At 36.8% G+C, this 17867-nt stretch overlaps 1 protein-coding gene across 3 annotated transcripts in view; it reads right to left on the reverse strand.

The window, feature by feature from the left end:
• The window catches only part of RNGTT (RNA guanylyltransferase and 5'-phosphatase), a 362779-nt gene that overhangs the window by 220771 nt on the left and 124141 nt on the right, over positions 1-17867 (reverse strand). For all 3 annotated transcript variants that reach the window (XM_032155038.2, XM_032155029.2, XM_032155048.2), the window contains exon 11: positions 16617-16781. In XM_032155038.2, the coding sequence (XP_032010929.1) occupies positions 16617-16781 (165 nt within the window). The remainder of the gene's footprint in view (positions 1-16616; positions 16782-17867) is intronic.

Below are 17867 nucleotides of genomic sequence, written 5' to 3' on the forward strand. Positions count from 1 at the left end.
ACAAACTACTGTAGCCAGACTGCCTCTCTAGATTCCTCCTCTCTGGGCAGGGTGTCTGAAAGAAAGGCAGCAGCCCCAGTCACGAGCTTATAGATAAAACTCCCATCTCCCTGGGACAGAGCACCTGGGGGAAGGGGCAGCTATAGGCACAACTTCAGCAGACTTAAACATTCCTGCCTACTACTGGCTCTGAAGAGAGCAGCGGATCTCCAGCACAGCACTCCAGCTCTGCTAAGGGACAGATGGCCTCCTCAATTGGGTCCCTGACCCCAGTGCCTACTGACTGGGAGAGACCTCCTAGCAGGGGTCAACAGACACCTCATACAGGGGAGCTCTGGCTGGCATCTGGTGGGTGCCCCTCTAGGACGAAGCTTCCAGAGGAAGAACAGGCAGAAATCTTTGCTGTTCTGCAGCCTCTGCTGGTGATACCCAGGCAAACAGAGTCTGGACTGGACCTCCAGCAAACTCCAGCAGAGCTGCAGAAGAGAGGCCTGACTGTTAGAAGGAAAACTAACAAACAGAAAGGAATAGCATCAACATCAACGAAAAGGACATCCACTCAGAAACCCCATCCAAAGGTCACTAACATCAAAGACCAAAGGTAGGTAAATGCACAATGAGGAAAAACCAGCCCAAAAAGGCTGAAAATTCCAAAAGCCAGAATGCCTCTTCTCCTCCAAAGGATCACAACTCCTCACCAGCAAGGGAACAAAACTGGATGGAGAATGAGTTTGAGGAATTGACAAAAGTAGGCTTCAGAAGGTGGGTAATAACAAACTCCACCGAGCTAAAGAAGCATGTTCTAACCCAATGCGAAGCTACGAACTTTGAAAAAAGGGTAGAGGAATTGCTAACTAGAATAACCAGTTTAGAGAACATACATGACCTGATAAAGCTGAAAAACACAGCATGAGAACTTCGTGAAGCATACACAAGTATCAATAGCCGAATCTATCAAGCAGAAGAAAGGATATCAGAGATTGAAGATCAACTTAAAGAAATGAAGCCTGAAGACAAGATTAGAGAAAAAAGAATGAAAAGGAACTAACAAAGCCTCCAAGAAATATGGGACTATGTGAAAAGACCAAACCTATGTTTGATTGGTTTGGTGACGGGGAGAATGGAACCAAGATGGAAACACTCTTCAAGATATTATCCAGGAGGACTTCCCCAGCCTAGCAAGATAGGCCAACAATCAAATTCAGGAATTACAGAGAACATCACAAAGATACTCCTCGAGAAAAGCAACCCATAATCATCAGATTCACCAAGGTTGAAATGAAGAAAAAAATGTTAAGGGCAGCCAGAGAGAAAGGTCAGATTATCCACAAAGGGAAGCCCATCAGACTAACAGCAGATCTCTTGGCAGAAACCCTCCAAGCCAGAGGAGAGATTCAACATTCTTAAGGAAAAGAATTTTCAACCCAGAATTTCATATCCAGCCAACTAAGCTTCATAAGCGAAGGAGAAATAAAATCCTTTACAGACAAGCAAATGCTGAGAGATTTTGTCACCACCAGGGCTGCCTTACAAGAGCTCCTGAAGGAAGCACTAAATATAGAAAGAAAAAACCAGTATCAACCACTGCAAAAACATACCAAATTGTAAAGACCATCAACACTATGAAGAAACTGCATCAACTAATGGGCAAAATAACTAGCTGGCATCATAATGACAGAATCAAATTCATACACAACAATATTAACCTTAAATGTAAATGGGCCAAATGCCCCAAATAAAAGACACAGACCAGCAAATTGGATAAAGAGTCAAGACCCATCAGTGTGCTGTATTCAGGAGACCCAGCTCCTATGTGTGTGCAAAGACACACACAGGCTCAAAATAAAGGGACGGAGGAAGATTTACCAAGCAAATGGAAAGCAAAAAAAAAAAAACCAGGGGTTGCAATCCAAACAGACTTTAAACCAACAACGATCAAAAGAGACAAAGAAGGGCACATTACATAATGGTAAAGAGATCAATGCAACAAGAAGAGCTAACTATCTTAAATATATATGCACCCAATACAGGAGCACCCAGATTCATAAAGCAAGTTCTTAGAGGCCTACAAAGAGACTTAGACTCCCACACAATAATAGTGGGAGACTTTTAACACCCCACTGTCAATATTAGACAGATCAACGTGACAGGAAATTGACAAGGATATTCAGGACTTGAACTCAACTGTGGACCAAGCAGACCAAACAGACATCTACAGAACTCTCCAAGCAAAATCAACAGAATGTACATTCTTCTCAGCACCACATCACACTTATTCTAAAATTGAGCACATAATTGGAAGTAAAACACTCCTCGGCAAATGCAAAAGGACAGAAATCATAACAGTCTCTCAGACCACAGTACAATCAAATTAGAACTCAGGATTAAGAAACTCACTCAAAAACCACACAACTACATGGAAACTGAACAACCTGCTCCTGATTGACTACTGGGCAGAAATAAAGAAGTTAATTAAGGAAGAAATAAATAATGAAATAATGAAATTAAGGCAGAAATAAAGAAGTTATTTGAAACCAATGAGAACAAAGACACAACGTACCAGAATCTTTGGGACACAGCTACAGCAGTGTTTAGAGGGAAATTTATAGCACTAAATGCCCACAGGAGAAAGTGGGAAAGATCTTAAATCAACACCCTAACATCACAATTAAAAGAAACACAGAAGTAAGAGCAAACAAATTCAAAAGCTAGCAGAAGACAAGAAGTAACTAAGATCAGAGCAGAACTGAACGAGACAGAGACACAAAAAAAAACCCTTCGAAAAAAGTCAATGAATCTAGGAGGTGGTTTTTTGAAAAGATTAACAAAATAGATAGACCACTAGCCAGACTAATAAAGAAGAAAAGTGAGAAGAATCAAATAGACACAATAAAAAAATGAAAAAGGAGATATCACCACTGATCCCACAGAAATACAAACTACCATCAGAGAATACTATAAACACCTCTATGCAAACAAACTAGAAAATCTAGAAGAAATGGATAAATTCCTGGACACATACCCCCTCCCAAGACTAAACCAGGAAGAAGTCAAATCCCTGAATAGACCAATAATAAGTTCTGAAATTGAGGCAGTAACTAACAGCCTACCTACCAAAAATAGCCCAGGACCAGACAGATTCACAGCTGAATTCTATCAAAGGTACAAAGAGGAGCTGGTACCATTCCTTCTGAAACTATTCCAAACAACAGAAAAAGAGGTGCTCCAACCTACTCATTTTATGAGGCCAGCATCATCCTGATACCAAAAACTGGCAGAGACACAACAAAAACAGAGAATTTCAGGGCCAACATCCCTGATGAACACAGATGCAAAAATCCCCAATAAAATACTGGCAAACCAAATCCAGCAGCACATCAAAAAACTTATCCACCATGATCAAGTCGGATTAGTCCCTGGGATGCAAGGCTGGTTCAACATATGCAAATCAATAAATGTAATCTATCACATAAACAGAACCAATGACAAAAACCACATGATTATCTCAATAAATGCAGAAAAGGCCTTCAATAAAATTCAACACCCCTTCATGCTAAAACCTCTCAATAGACTAGGTACTGATGGAACTTATCTCAAAATAATAAGAGCTATTTATGACAAATCCACAGCCAATATCATACTACATGGGCAAAAGCTGGAAGCATTCCCTTTGAAAACCGGCACAAAGCAAGGATGCCCTCTCTTACCACTCCTATTCAACATAGGATTGAAGTTCTGGACAGGGCAATCAGGCAAGAGAAAGAAATAAAGTGTATTCAAATAAGAAGACTGGAAGTCAAATTGTTTCTGTCTGCAGATGACATGATTGTATATTTAGAAAACCCCATCGTCTCAGCCCCACATCAACTTAAGCTGATAAGCAACTTCAGCAAAGTCTCAGCATACAAAATCGATGCACAAAAATCACAAGCATTCTCATACACCAACAACAGACAAACAGAGAGCCAAATCATGAGTGAATTTCCATTCACAGCTGCTACAAAGAGAATAAAATACCTAGGAATACAACTTACAAGGGATGTGAATGACCTCTTCAAGGAGAACTACAAACCACTGCTCAAGGAAATAAGAGAAGACACAAACAAATGGGAAAACATTCCATGCTCATGGATAGGAAGAATCAGTATCGTGAAAATGGCCATATAGCCCAACGTAATTTATAGATTCAATGCTATCCCCATCAAACTACCATTGACTTTCTTCACAGAATTAGAAAAAACTACTTTACATTTCATATGGAACCAAAAATGAGCCCGTATAGTCAAGACAATCCTAAGCAAAAAGAACAAAGCTGGAGGCATCATGCTACCTGACTTCAAAACTATACTACAAGGCTACAGTAACCAAAACAGCATGGTACTGGTACCAAAACAGATATATAGACCAATGGAACAGAACAGAGGCCTCAGAAGTAACGCCACACATCTATAACCATCTGATGTTTGACAAACCTGACAAAAACAAGAAATGGGTAAAGGATTCCCTATTTAACAAATGGTGTTGGGAAAAATGGCTAGCAATATGCAGAAAACTGAAACTGGACCCCTTCCTTACACAAAAATTAACTCAAGATGAATTAAAGACTTAAACCTAAGACCTAAACCCATAAAAACCCTGTAAGAAAACCTAGGTAATACCATTCAGGACATAGGAATAGGCAAAGACTTCATGACTAAAACACCAAAAGCAATGGCAATAAAAGCCAAAATTGACAAGTGGGATCTAATTAAACTAAAGAGTTGGGCACAGCAAAAGAAAATATCATCAGAATGAACAGGAAATCTAGAGAATGGAGAAAATTTTTGCAATCTATCCATCTGACAAAGGGCTAATACCCAGAATCTACAAGGAACTTAAATTTACAAGAAAGAACAAACCCATCAAAAAGTGGCCAAAGGATATGAACAGACACTTCCCAAAAGAAGACATGTATGCAGCTAAGAAACACATGAAAAAATGCTAATGATCACTGGTCATTAGAGAAATGTAAATCAAAACCACAATGAGATACCATCTCACGCCAGTTACAATGGCGACCATTAAAAAGTCAGGAAACAACAGATGCTGGAGAGAATGTGGAGAAATAGGAACACTTTTACACTGTTGGTGGGAGTGTAAATTAGTTCAATCATTGTGGAAGACAGTGTGTCGATTCCTCAAGGATCTAGAACCATAAATACCATTTGACCCAGCAATCCCATTACTGGGTATATAACCAAAGGAGTATAAATCATTCTACTAAAAAGACACATGCACACGTATGTTTATGGCAGCACTATTCACAATAGCAAAGACTTGGAACCAACCCGAATGCCCATCAATGATAGACTGGATAAAGAAAATGTGGCACATATACACCATGGAATACTATGCAGCCATAAAAAAGGATGAGTTCATGTCCTTTGCAGGGACATGGATGAAGCTGGAAACCATCATTCTCAGCAAACTAGCACAGAAACAGAAAACCAAACACTGCATCTTCGACTCATAAGTGGGAGTTGAACAACGAGAACACATGGACACAGGGAGGGGAACATCACACTCGGGGGCCTGTCGGGGGTGGGGGGCTATGGGAGGGATAGCATTAGGAGAAATATCTAATGTAGATGACGGGTTGATGGGTGCAACAAACCACCATGGCACATGTATGTAATACATCTATGTAACAAACCTGCATGTTCTGCACATGTATCCCAGAACTTAAAGTATAATTTTTTAAAAAGTATTCAGTTGAATGTGAATTACAGTCATGTGATCTATGTCAATCCTATGCCTTTGTTAACCTGCAGCAAATTCACAATCACAGAACAATTAATTGATCAGATTTAGGCAAAGTAACTGCCTCTTAATTATTTTGGAGGCCAATAACATCTTTTGACAGAGCATGGTTGCTCACATGTGTAATCCCAGCACTTTGGGAGGCCGAGGCAGGCGGATCACGAGGTCAGGAGTTTGAGACCAGCCTGGCCAATATGGTGAAACCCCATCTCTACTAAAAAGACAAAAATTAGCCGGGTGTGGTGGCACACACCTGTTATCTAGCTATTCAGGAGGCTGAGGCAGGAGAATCGCTTGAACCCGGGAGGCAGAAGTTGCAGTGAGCCAAGATAGCACCAGTGCACTCTGGCCTAGGTGACAGAGTGAGACTTCGTCTCAAAAAAAAGAATAAAAAATAAAATAAAATAATAATCATCGTTTTCCTCTGAATCTACAAACAGGTATTTTTTGAATGTTAACTATAAAAAAAAATTAGCTCTCATATTTAGCAAACATAGAAAATTCTCCATGTTACAATTATAAATCTTTCACAGAAATATTTCAAATATATATGGCATGAGATACAATTATTTCTTCATGTGTCAATGAATAAGATTTACTACTCCAAAAGAAGTTATCTGGGACAATAAATCTTTAGGTTCACCGTATGAAAGTATGAATTCTCTTTAGTATGCATTATATGATTTTCTTAAATTTCCCTCTGAAATGACATATGAATGAGATTGAAAGGATCCATCAGGCCATATTCAATAATCAATAATGAATGACATATTAATAGACTAGATAACGCAAAACTGAACACCGCAAACATGATAAGGAATGGTCATCCTCATTTTATCTTGCATCTGCTTTCAAATCAAAATGCAGTTGCACCATTATATCTGTAATTTCATTAAAAATTAGGCATAATCACTGAAAATCTCCATGTGTGAACAATAGATCTTCATGTTTATGTAAAAATTCTTTCTTCTCTTCAACCACAGTTGCCATAACAAACTCTCAAAGGTTCTGTTTCTTTTACTATGATACAAACAACACTGATACAGTCATAGAACAGTGATATAAAAATAACAAGCCTTATGGTTTTATGAACTACTAGTCTTGAACAAACACTTAAGAACTAATAAATTTATATTTAGTGATAAATAAGAAAATAAAGAAAAAAGCAATACCTAGAAAATAAATCTGAATGCCAAATGAAATACATAAAATTTAAATTCCTACCTAACAAAGCATGCAAATAACTAATATTAATAAAATTATTTTAAAAGTAGATGTGTCCTTGAAAAATTAAATGTAGTAAAGGAATAACCTTTGTAATTGTCTATTTAATTCTCTCAACAGTTATTAGAAAGGAGATCTTAACATTTACTACTCTTTCATCCTACAAAGCAAACATTTTACTTTTGAAACAGCAATAAGCAAATTATTTAAAAATATTTTCCACATTAAATTTTTCTAGTCTAACTAGACAGTAGAAAGCAAAATGACTCCAAGCAGAGAAAAGCTTTGCCACTACAAACCTCAAGAGATTATCTGTTCTTTTATTTTCTTTTTTAATTCCAGCTTTTGAAATGGGGGGAATGGGACAGGGACTTGCTTATTTTTTTTAATCAAGCACAATTTCCTAAAATCACTCAAGAGTGATTCTTTGCATGTTCTTTCACTAGATCCTAACTATACACAACTGACTCCCTCTAAGGGAAATGTACAGAGTTCCAGACACAGACAAGCAGAAAATAAAGACAACATACTATTTCAACAGGAAAAGTAAACATGAGAAATTTGCCAAAGAAGAGAATGCATTATTATTTTTGCCAATTGGGCAGAAAAATAGGCAATTAGACAAGAATATATCAGGAAATGTTATCATTCCACAAATGAGCAATTTTAGAGTGGTCTTTTCCATCTACTTAAATACACGGATAACCTATTCCCTGAAAATAAGGGGAAAATAGTTATGAAATGTAAAAAGCAGCTTCTCAGACTAAGCAAGTAATAATAGAGCTTTCTAGTTTAAAATATTGTCTGTCTAGCAGATCTGGTACAAACTTTCCAAAACATCTACTAAAATGCCTATGAAAAACATCGTATAAAAACATTAAACCTCAGAGCAGGACAAAAAGTCAGTAACTACCAGAATTTTAAGGCGATAGATCTGTACCAGAAAGTTTTAGAAAGTATTATAATGAGCCAGGCACAGTGGTATACGCCTGCAGCTCAGCTACTTGGGACACTGAGGTGAAAGAATTGCTTGAGCCCATGAGTTTGAGACCAGCCTGGGCAATACAGCAAGACTCCGTCTCTATTAAAAACACACATATATATAAGATTTACTACTCCAAAAGAAGTTATCTGGGACAATCAATCTTTAGGTTGACCATATGAAAGTATGAATTCTCTTTAGTATGCATTATAGGATTTTCTTAAATTTCCCTCTGAAATGACATGAGATTTATATATATATATATATATATATATTTAATGACACTTTATAATAAATTCCAAAAAGTAGAAAAAGTACAGAAAATATTCTCTGATGTCACTATAATAAAAATTTTAAAATTAAGAATAAACTCAGAAAATAAAGACTCTTCCACTAGAAATTTTAAAACTCTCACAATCCTGGGAAAGATGAAAAAATAAACCAAAACCGCAAAACCCTTACTAACATGACAAATTATCAGATATTTGCCAGCTGTGGTGGCTCACGCTTGTAATCCCAACACTTTGGGAGGTCGAGGTGGGCAGACTGCTTGAGCTCGGGAGTTCAAAACCAGCCTGGGGAATACAAAAATTAGCCAGGCGTGATAACACATGCTTGTAGTCCTAGCTACTCAGGAGGCTAAGGCGGGATGATTGCTGGAGCCAAGGAAGTCAAGGCTGCAGTGAGTTGTCATCACACCACTCCACTCCACTAGGTGACAGAACAAGATCCTATCTCTAAAATAAAATAAAAACAGAACTAGGCTTGGCTTAGGAAAAGAGCAGAAATAAAAAATTAATCTAAAAGTTCATGGGAGGAGAAAAAAATTAAATAGCTATCACATTTTCAAAAATCAGTTCTCAGATCAAGTGCAAAAAAATACCCACAAAAAAAAAAAAAAGAAAGAAGAAACCTCAGGTATTTTAATAAATGGATATTGCACTCAAAGGGAGAGAAAAATTTAAATGTACCAATTTTCACATAGGAAGTGAAAAAGATATTAACCCAAACCCAAAGCACTACAATCCAAATAACTCCGTGGGGGAATTCCTCAAAAACCTAAAAAAGCAGGTAATTCCAATGTTTTTATTAAAACTGCTCTGGCCAGGCACGGTGGCTCACCCTATAATCCCAACACTTTGGGAAGCCAAGAACAGAGGACTGCTTGAGCCTAAGAGTTCAAGACCAGCCTGGTCAAACATACTGAGAGGCACTATCTCCACAAAAAATTTTAAAATTAGCTGAGTGTGGTGGCACGTGCCTGTAGTCCCAGCTACTCGGGAGGCTGAGGCGGGAGGTTCACTTGAGCCCAGGAGTTCAAGGCTGTAGTGAGCTATAATTGTGTCACTGCACTCCAGCCTGGGTAACAGAGCAAGACCCTGTCTTAAAACAACAACAACAACAACAAAAAGCTCTAGAACATATTTTTTTAAACCAAGTTTCTTTATAACACTGATGAAAACAGAGTATAACAGAGTGTACCACTGATGAAAAAGTTTCCAAAGATTTACAACATATCGAGATTATTTATAAACATCAATGCAAAAATCCTTTTAAAAAGTTAGAAAAAAAAACTGGGCAGTACAATTTTTAAAATAATATATTAAGGCAAAGTAGGGCTTATCCCAGGAATGAGAGAATGATTCGACATCAAGAAATATTTTCATATAATTCATGAGATAAACAGATCTAAACAGAAAAAAAAAATAGTGTTCGATCTATAGTAGATGAAAAGCCATTTGACCAAACTGAACACCCATTCTTGGTTAAAAATAAAAATCACTTAGTGAAATAGAACCAAATGCATACTTGTTTCACCTGATAAAACAGATCTCAGAATTAAAGGCAGCATATCATACTCTGAAGAAACACCAGAAGCATTCCCACTCAAATCAGAGAACAAGAATCCCCATAACTACTGCCACAATTTAAAACTGTATTTATGTATAATCAAATTGGACAAAAGTTAATGTATGAAAAATCCAGTAAGTAAAAATATCACTATTTACACTTAATATGAATACCTAGAAAAAGAATTGCAAATTATAAGCAATAACAAAAGTAAGAGAGTTCGATAAATAAGATTGTATGCCAAAATCATCAGCTTTCAAGTTTAAAACCTAACCATGTATAAAAGGCATCTATCCTAGAGTCCTATAGCTAACATCATATTTAATAGTTAAAAACAAAATTTTCCTTCCCCATAGATGAGGAAGAAGAGAAGGCTGTTCACTCTCACTGCTTCCATACAACATTAAACAATAGATTCTAGTCAGTGCAGTAAGGCAGGAGAATAAAATTAAAAGCATCCAAGTTGGAAAGGGAAAGTAGCACCTTTTTCACTTATATAATTGTCTATGTAATAATTTTGATGAAATTCACAAAAAATTGTTAGTATAATAATTGAGTTTAGCAAGACTGTAAGATAAAACATCAAAATACAAAAATCAACGTACTCCTTTGGGGAAAAAAGTATATTTCTATATACTACCAATAGTCAGAAACGGAAATTTTTCAAAGACTTTTAGGACAATATCAAAAAGTATGAAATAAATCTGAAAAAAGATGAGCAAAATCTCATGCTTAAAACTACAAAAATTGCTGAGAGACAATAAAGAAGACCTATATAAAAGAAAATATACGCCAGGTTAATGAACTAGAAAACTTGGCATTGTTATGATGTTAGTTCTTCCCCAAAATTGACCTATATATTCATTACAATTCCAACCAAAATCCCAGTAGGCTTTTTTGTAGAAATTGACAGCTAATTATAAAATTCACATGAAAATGCAAAGGCCTAGAATAGTCAAAACAACTTAGAAGAGAACAACAAAGTTAGAACATTAATACTATCTGATTTCAGGATTTACAGCAACCAAAAATAATCAAGACAGTATGGTGCTTGAGTAAAGACAGACAAACAGATCAAGAGAACTGAACAGACAGTCTAGAAACAGAACCAGACATACACAACAAACTTCGTTTTTTATAAAGGTGCAAAAGTAATTCAATGAGAAAAGGACAGTCTCTTCAATTGGCATAGAAACAACTGAATATCTATACGCAAAAAAAAAAAAAAAAAAAACCATGTCAACAGACTAAAAATAACCTAAATGTCTATGACTATGATGTTAGCTAAGTTATGGTATACTGATACAATGAAAATCTGTGCAACTGTTAAAGAAAAATGAAGATGATCTAATCTCTGTGTACCAATACTGGGGTGAAGAGAAGAGATATTGTGAAGTTTTTTTTAAAGAAAAAAAGAAAACGACACAACAGTGTATTAAAAAAATCACCATGCTGGTCATGGTGTCTCATACCTGTAATCTCAACACTTTGGGAGGCCGAGGCAGACAGATCATTTGAGCCCAGGAATTTGAGACCAGCCTGGTCAATACAGCAAAATCCCATCACTACAAAAAATTTAAAAATTAGCTAGGAATGGTGGTTCCGGTCTATAGTTCCAGCTACTTGGGAGGCTGAGTTGGGAGGATTGAGTCTGGGAGGTCAAGGATGCAGTGAGCCATGATCGCACCACTGCACTCTAGCCTGGATGACAGAGCAAGAGTCTGTTTCGAAAAAAAGAAAAAAAAATCATCACTTTATGGAGATAGTAAGAATATAAATAAATGCGTTTATTTATTGATAAAGAAATTCTGGATGGATACACTAAAAGCTAACAGCAATGGTTACTGAGAAGGTGATAAAGGGATGGGGAGCTTTCAGAGAAACTTTTTACTGCATGTTTTTAAAGTTTTGTTAGTCATATGTAGTCTATTCAAATAATTCTTTTTGAATTGACCTTCAAACTGGAAATGTAAATAGAATCACAATTTGAAAAACAGCTTGTTATTACTATTTTGGATGTTGTATTCTGACTGTATATTAGTTAAAAATTGAACAATTATCCCTTCATTGTGTTTAACACATCAAATTAAACAAAACAAAGAGTTATAGAGCTATATTAATAAATTCCTAAAATCAGAATCATCTTTGAGATTTTAAAGATACACAGATATGAAATTCTATTATTTTTCTACAAAATTAGTATGCATGTTTTATAGCTGTAAATTTTGTTTAAAACTTCATAAAAGCTACCATTCTTAAAATAAATGATCTATACTTCCCTGAAAATGCTGTACGGTTCATAATATCACTATTTTACCATCCCATTGGCAAAGATAAAAATCTCCACAGCAATAACCTGTCAATTGTAATTATTATCCTATAACTCATGTTACTAAGGTCTTACATGTTATACCAATTCTGCTATAAAATGTGTTTTCCTTTTGTATTCTACAACCAAAAATACTTCAGTAAGAGACATTAAGGACAAAAAACAATAATAACTGAAAGTGAGGAGAGGAGAATAAAATCCTAAAAATTAGAATTGCTTTTATTATTTATTTATTTATTTTGAGACACAGTGTCCCACTCTGCCACCCAGGCTGAAGTACAGTGGCACAATCTTGGCTCACTGTAGCCTCAACCTCCCAGGCTCAAGCAATCATTCCACCTCCGCCTCCTGAGTAGCTGGAACTACAGGCATGTGCCACCATGCCTGGCTAATTTTTTTGTATTTTTTGTAGAGACAGGGTTTTGCCATGTTGCCCAGGCTGGTCTCGAACTCTTGGGCACAAGCGATCCAAGTGCCTTGGCCTTCCAAAGTGCCGGGATTACAGGCATGAGCCACCATGCCTAGCTAGAATTGCTTTTAAAAAAGAAATATCCTATGATTTTAAGGAATTACATAAGCTAAGTATAAAGAAAAACATAGTAAGAACACTGTCTTTCTAGTGAAAAACTACATAAAAAGTTGTTCCACATAATTGCTTCAAATCCCTAAAAAATAGTTCTGATATTACACATTAGCAAATATTTCTAAGCAGTACTGATATGACTAATAAAATTATACTATCTAAACACATTTTCTTAAATGCTGAACTCTGAATTATGACAGCACAACCTGTCAAATTCATTTTTTAAAAATGAACACAAACCAAAGGATTTGCCCAACTTTTATACTGTATTTACAATTTAGAAAATGTTCTCATAAGAGAACACAGTTCCAGTTAATAGATTTCCACCGTGGACACAGCAGATGTTAAATATTAACTTTATCTTTACCCAACCTACTGGACAGGGCACAGTAGTACACAGGCTCTTGTAGGTACCCCCTTAATATCACTGCTGCCAAAACAGACACAAAAGGCAAGCAGTGAACAGTCGAAAGATCATAGCAGCAGAGGTCAACCAAAATTCCCATGCCAAGCAGGTGTTACACAAAATCATAATAAAATTAAGATGATTACTCTGTATTTGTTGAATGAAAAAGACAGCCACTCAATAGTGCTAGGATTACTTACAGCTAATATCATATCCAAATGCTAACACCAAATTAAGCGGACTAGAGTAGGAGCAGGTGAAGAGTTTAAAACATGATTGCATATGTTGCTATATATTGTACAATTCTATCATAACCACCCTCCTCCCAAAAAATATACATTATTTGGGCCGGGCGCAGTGGCTCACGCTTGTAATCCCAGCACTTTGGGAGGCCGAGGCGGGCGGATCACGAGGTCAGGAGATCGAGACAACGGTGAAACCCCGTCACTACTAAAAGTACAAAAAAATTAGCCGGGCGTGGTGGCGGGCGCCTGTAGTCCCAGCTACTCGGAGAGGCTGAGGCAGGAGAATGGTGTGAACCCGGGAGGCAGAGCTTGCAGCGAGCCGAGATCGCGCCACTGCACTCCAGCCTGGGTGAGAGAGCGAGACTCCGTCTCAAAAAAAAAAAAAATTATTTGGGTACTATTCCCTGGGTTGAATGTAAACAGACCATGGTTCTTCGTGGCCACCAATTTTTCAAATGCCCTAAACCAGGCATATAAAACACTGATTTACAAAATAAAATCCCACCACAATGCAACTTCTTGGATGCCACATGCAATTTTAATGTAAAGTACTCATAACCCAGTATCAAAGCTGAACTATAAATTCAACTCGCAATAGAGAAATATAAAAAAAGCAAATGCCTCCCAAAATTTCTGAATCTGTGAAGCTACAAGCCTGATTCTGGAATATGACAAATTTCACAAAAGGTGTAACATTCCTTCAGGCTTCTTAGGAAATAGCCGGCTGGCTTTCTTCTGAATGCCAAATGTGCCCCCTTATCCTTTCTAAAACTTCTAAAATATTTCAAATGTTTATCAGTATACAATCAAGCATGGGACCATGTGGTATGCAGGCTCAAAATACATTTACATTCTGATAAGGAGAGCAGAGCTTTATGACTGCCAACTAACATATCTATGAATTAGAACCACCAATCAGGTTTGCTAAGAAAGTTAACCACTACCAAAAGCAAGAATGTCTTACGAATATTCAAAACTGCAGACAAATTATAAAACAAGGAAGAAAGGAAAACAGACAGTCAGAGAAGAAAAACAAATTAAAAGGTGGGTTCAATAAATCAGACATTCTAACACATAACAGGTACACAGAACACACTATGTATAATTTACATACAAAGAAATAAGAATCTCACCAGAAGCACAAACGAGAAATGGAGAAAAGTCTTAGGAAATAGTCAATATGCAATTTATATGTCATAGCTTTAAAAAACCAGAAATACCAAGGTAGAATTGCTTTTAAACACCAGATCTGGTAAATATCCCACTGAAAACAAACTATGCGGCAACAATAACAGTAGTACCAGTAATAATAGTAGTCATATGAGTAATACTAAAAATAATAAGAGAACAAAGAAAAAAAAGAGAATGAAAAGGAAAATGGAGAAGATGAGGCATAAACAGAATTAGTATGTTCATGTGAGAACACAGGGCATGAAGAAGAGACAGTGAATAGAAGAAACTGGATGCTAAATAGACTATGCAAACAGAAGACAATTCCCTGAAGGAATGGAAGAGTAAAAATAGAGCATATAAATGTAATCATCAGACAAAATCATAGCAATATTAGAACATAATATAAAAACATTTTAGAGATGAAGGGCTTCTTAAGCAAGACAGAAAACCAGAAGATGCAAGAAATATTCTGCCAAATTTAACTACATAAAAATGAACTTTTCGGCCAGGCATAGTGGCTCACACCTGTAATCCCAGCACTTTAGGAGGCTAAGGCAGGCTGATCACTTGAGCCCAGGAGTTCGAGACCAGCCTGGGCAACACAGGGAAACCTCATCTCTAGAAAAAAAATACAAAAAAATTAGCTGGACATGGTAGTATGCGCCTGTAGTCCCAGCTACTCCGTAGGCTGAGGTGGGAGGATCACTTGACCCCAGGAGGTCAAGGCTGTGGTGAGCCGAGATGGCACCATTGCACTGCAGGCTGAGCAAGAGTGAGACCCTGCCTCAAAAAAAAAACTCATACTCACCTTCCCATTACAATACACTGCCTTGCCTACAGATCAAAAAAAAAAAAGAGTGCTGGCAATGGGAAAATGAGCTCTCTCATCTGCTGGAGACAAAATTGCTTTATTTGGAAAGGAATTTGGCAGTAGTTACTAACATTACTCATAATCTTTAAACCAAAAATTCTACTTACCCTGAAGAAATATCCACCCATATAAACAAAAATGCTCACTGAAACAGTGTTGGTAATAGCAAAGGACTAGAAGCAATCTAAAAACCCATCAATTACAACATAATGTATAGTACATCTTTACTATCATTACCATGCAGCACTTAACAAATAACATGGCAAATCTCTATGCACTGACATGGAAATATCTCCAAGCCATACTGTTAAGTGAAAAAACAAAACAAAACAAAAAGAACCAACATCTTGGAATATTTAGTATGATTCTTTTTTTTTTTTTTTTGAGACAGAGTCTTGCTCTGTCACCCAAGCTGGAGTGCAGTGGCACAATCTCGGCTCACTGCAACCTCCACCTTCTGAGTTCAAGCAATTCTCCTGCCTCAGCCTCCCGAGTAGCTGGGACTACAGACACACGCCACCACACCTGGCTAATTTTTGTATTTTCAGTAGAGACGGGTTTCACCATATTGGCCAGGCTGGTCTTGAGTTCCTGACCTTGTGATCTGCCCGCCTCGGCCTCCCAAAGTGCTGGGATTACAGGCATGAGCCACCGCACCTGGCCTTAGTTTATGATTCATTTTAAGTGGAAACAACAAAAATACTAAAAGAAAACCTTCAATGTATGTGTGTGTATATGTATCTATACACACACACACACACACACACACATATATATAAATGTATCTTTTTAATAAGAGTACGTACCAAACACTTTACCTTCAGGATGTGTAGGAGCAGGCCTAATGATCTTCATTCAATACAGTTCTACGTTGTTTATAGCTTTTTAAAAAACGTAGTATGACCAATGACCATGAAACAAAAACTATTATGAGAAAAAGGGAAACAACTAGTTTCAGGTGCCACCACTGAGAATCTTACTCAAGAGAAAAAGCCTAGGAGTCGTACCATGTTTGGCCAAAACAGCACTATACCCAATTCAAGTATTTTCTGACAACGTCAAGACAACTGGGCAGCAAAATGTCATTCACATTCCTCTTGTAAGCTGAATTATGAGACATTATTAGCACTAATTTAAAAAAATTAAACTTTACCTTTCTTGAAGTACAGATGTCAAAAAATGGCTTATTTCTGACACTAAATGGTTCCTGTGTTTTGTCAATGAGCCCAGTCTTCATTTTTTCATGTCGAGGACTTATAATTTCTCGTTCTATACACTGCAGACGAACACTAAAATCACAATCTCCAACGGGCTGTGACTGAATTAAATAAAGAATTAGTTATATTTTAACACTACTATTTTATCAGCATAATTATAAAGGCTGCCACAATATACATAATAGTCTGTGTAAACAGCATCCTCTGGAGTTATTCAGTGCACAGCCTGCACAAACATATATACCAACCCTAATAATTAGTTTGACTAACAACAGAACTATCTAAACACACAAAGAGACTTATTTTAAAATACAACTGTATAAAACAGTATGAGAAAGTGGCACAATTCTACTGTAAGTTGATCGAAATATTTCACATCTAGGCCGGGTGTGGTGGCTCACACCTGTAGTCCCAGCACTTTGGAAGGCTGAGGCAGGAGGATCACGTGAGCCCAGGAGTTTGAGGCTAGCCTGGGCAACAGAGCAAGACCACTACCCCCAAATTTTAAAAAATAAAAAATAAAATAAACAATTTCACATCTGAATTAAAGTATTAATATACTATTTATAGGTATAGAATCATTTTAAAATAGAAAAAATATATACTCACTGGTCTTTATTATGTATATAAATTAGTTGAAACCCTTTAACAGCACCCTATTACAGTATAAAAACTAAAATCCACAGAATTCAGAAAAGTACAAGCGAGTAACACACCAAAATAGGTAGCACAGTTACCTACAATGTTTTTTGTTGTTTAAAGTGCTAATGCTATAGATATCAGCAAGCAGAAGATATGTATCAAATACACCCTCAAATCTGGAAGCTAACACAGAAGTTTACATAATACGTTCAAAGTTATACAGTTATAAAGAAATAGTTCTCTCCCTCAAATACACTTTCCCTTGAGTGTTCTTAAAGCATATATGGTTTGAACTGTGAAATTAAAAGTACATGAACACTTTTGTATGAATTGAGGGTAAGTCTCGTCCTATCCATGTGGCATATACAAACACAGTTATATTATCTGGTTGACAGTAATCATCCAGATTAGTAATTATCGCTTCAATGGCACATAAGCTACTCTTCTTTTTTACTTTGCAACTGGACACACCTTACGTGCATTTTTCCCCCATCTTTTCTTTTTCCTCTTCTCCAATGTATATTCTCCAACCTAACATTTACTCA

This window comes from Hylobates moloch, unplaced genomic scaffold (genome assembly GCF_009828535.3).
Source record: "Hylobates moloch isolate HMO894 unplaced genomic scaffold, HMol_V3 SCAFFOLD_2, whole genome shotgun sequence".
Taxonomy (NCBI): Eukaryota; Metazoa; Chordata; class Mammalia; order Primates; family Hylobatidae; genus Hylobates; species Hylobates moloch.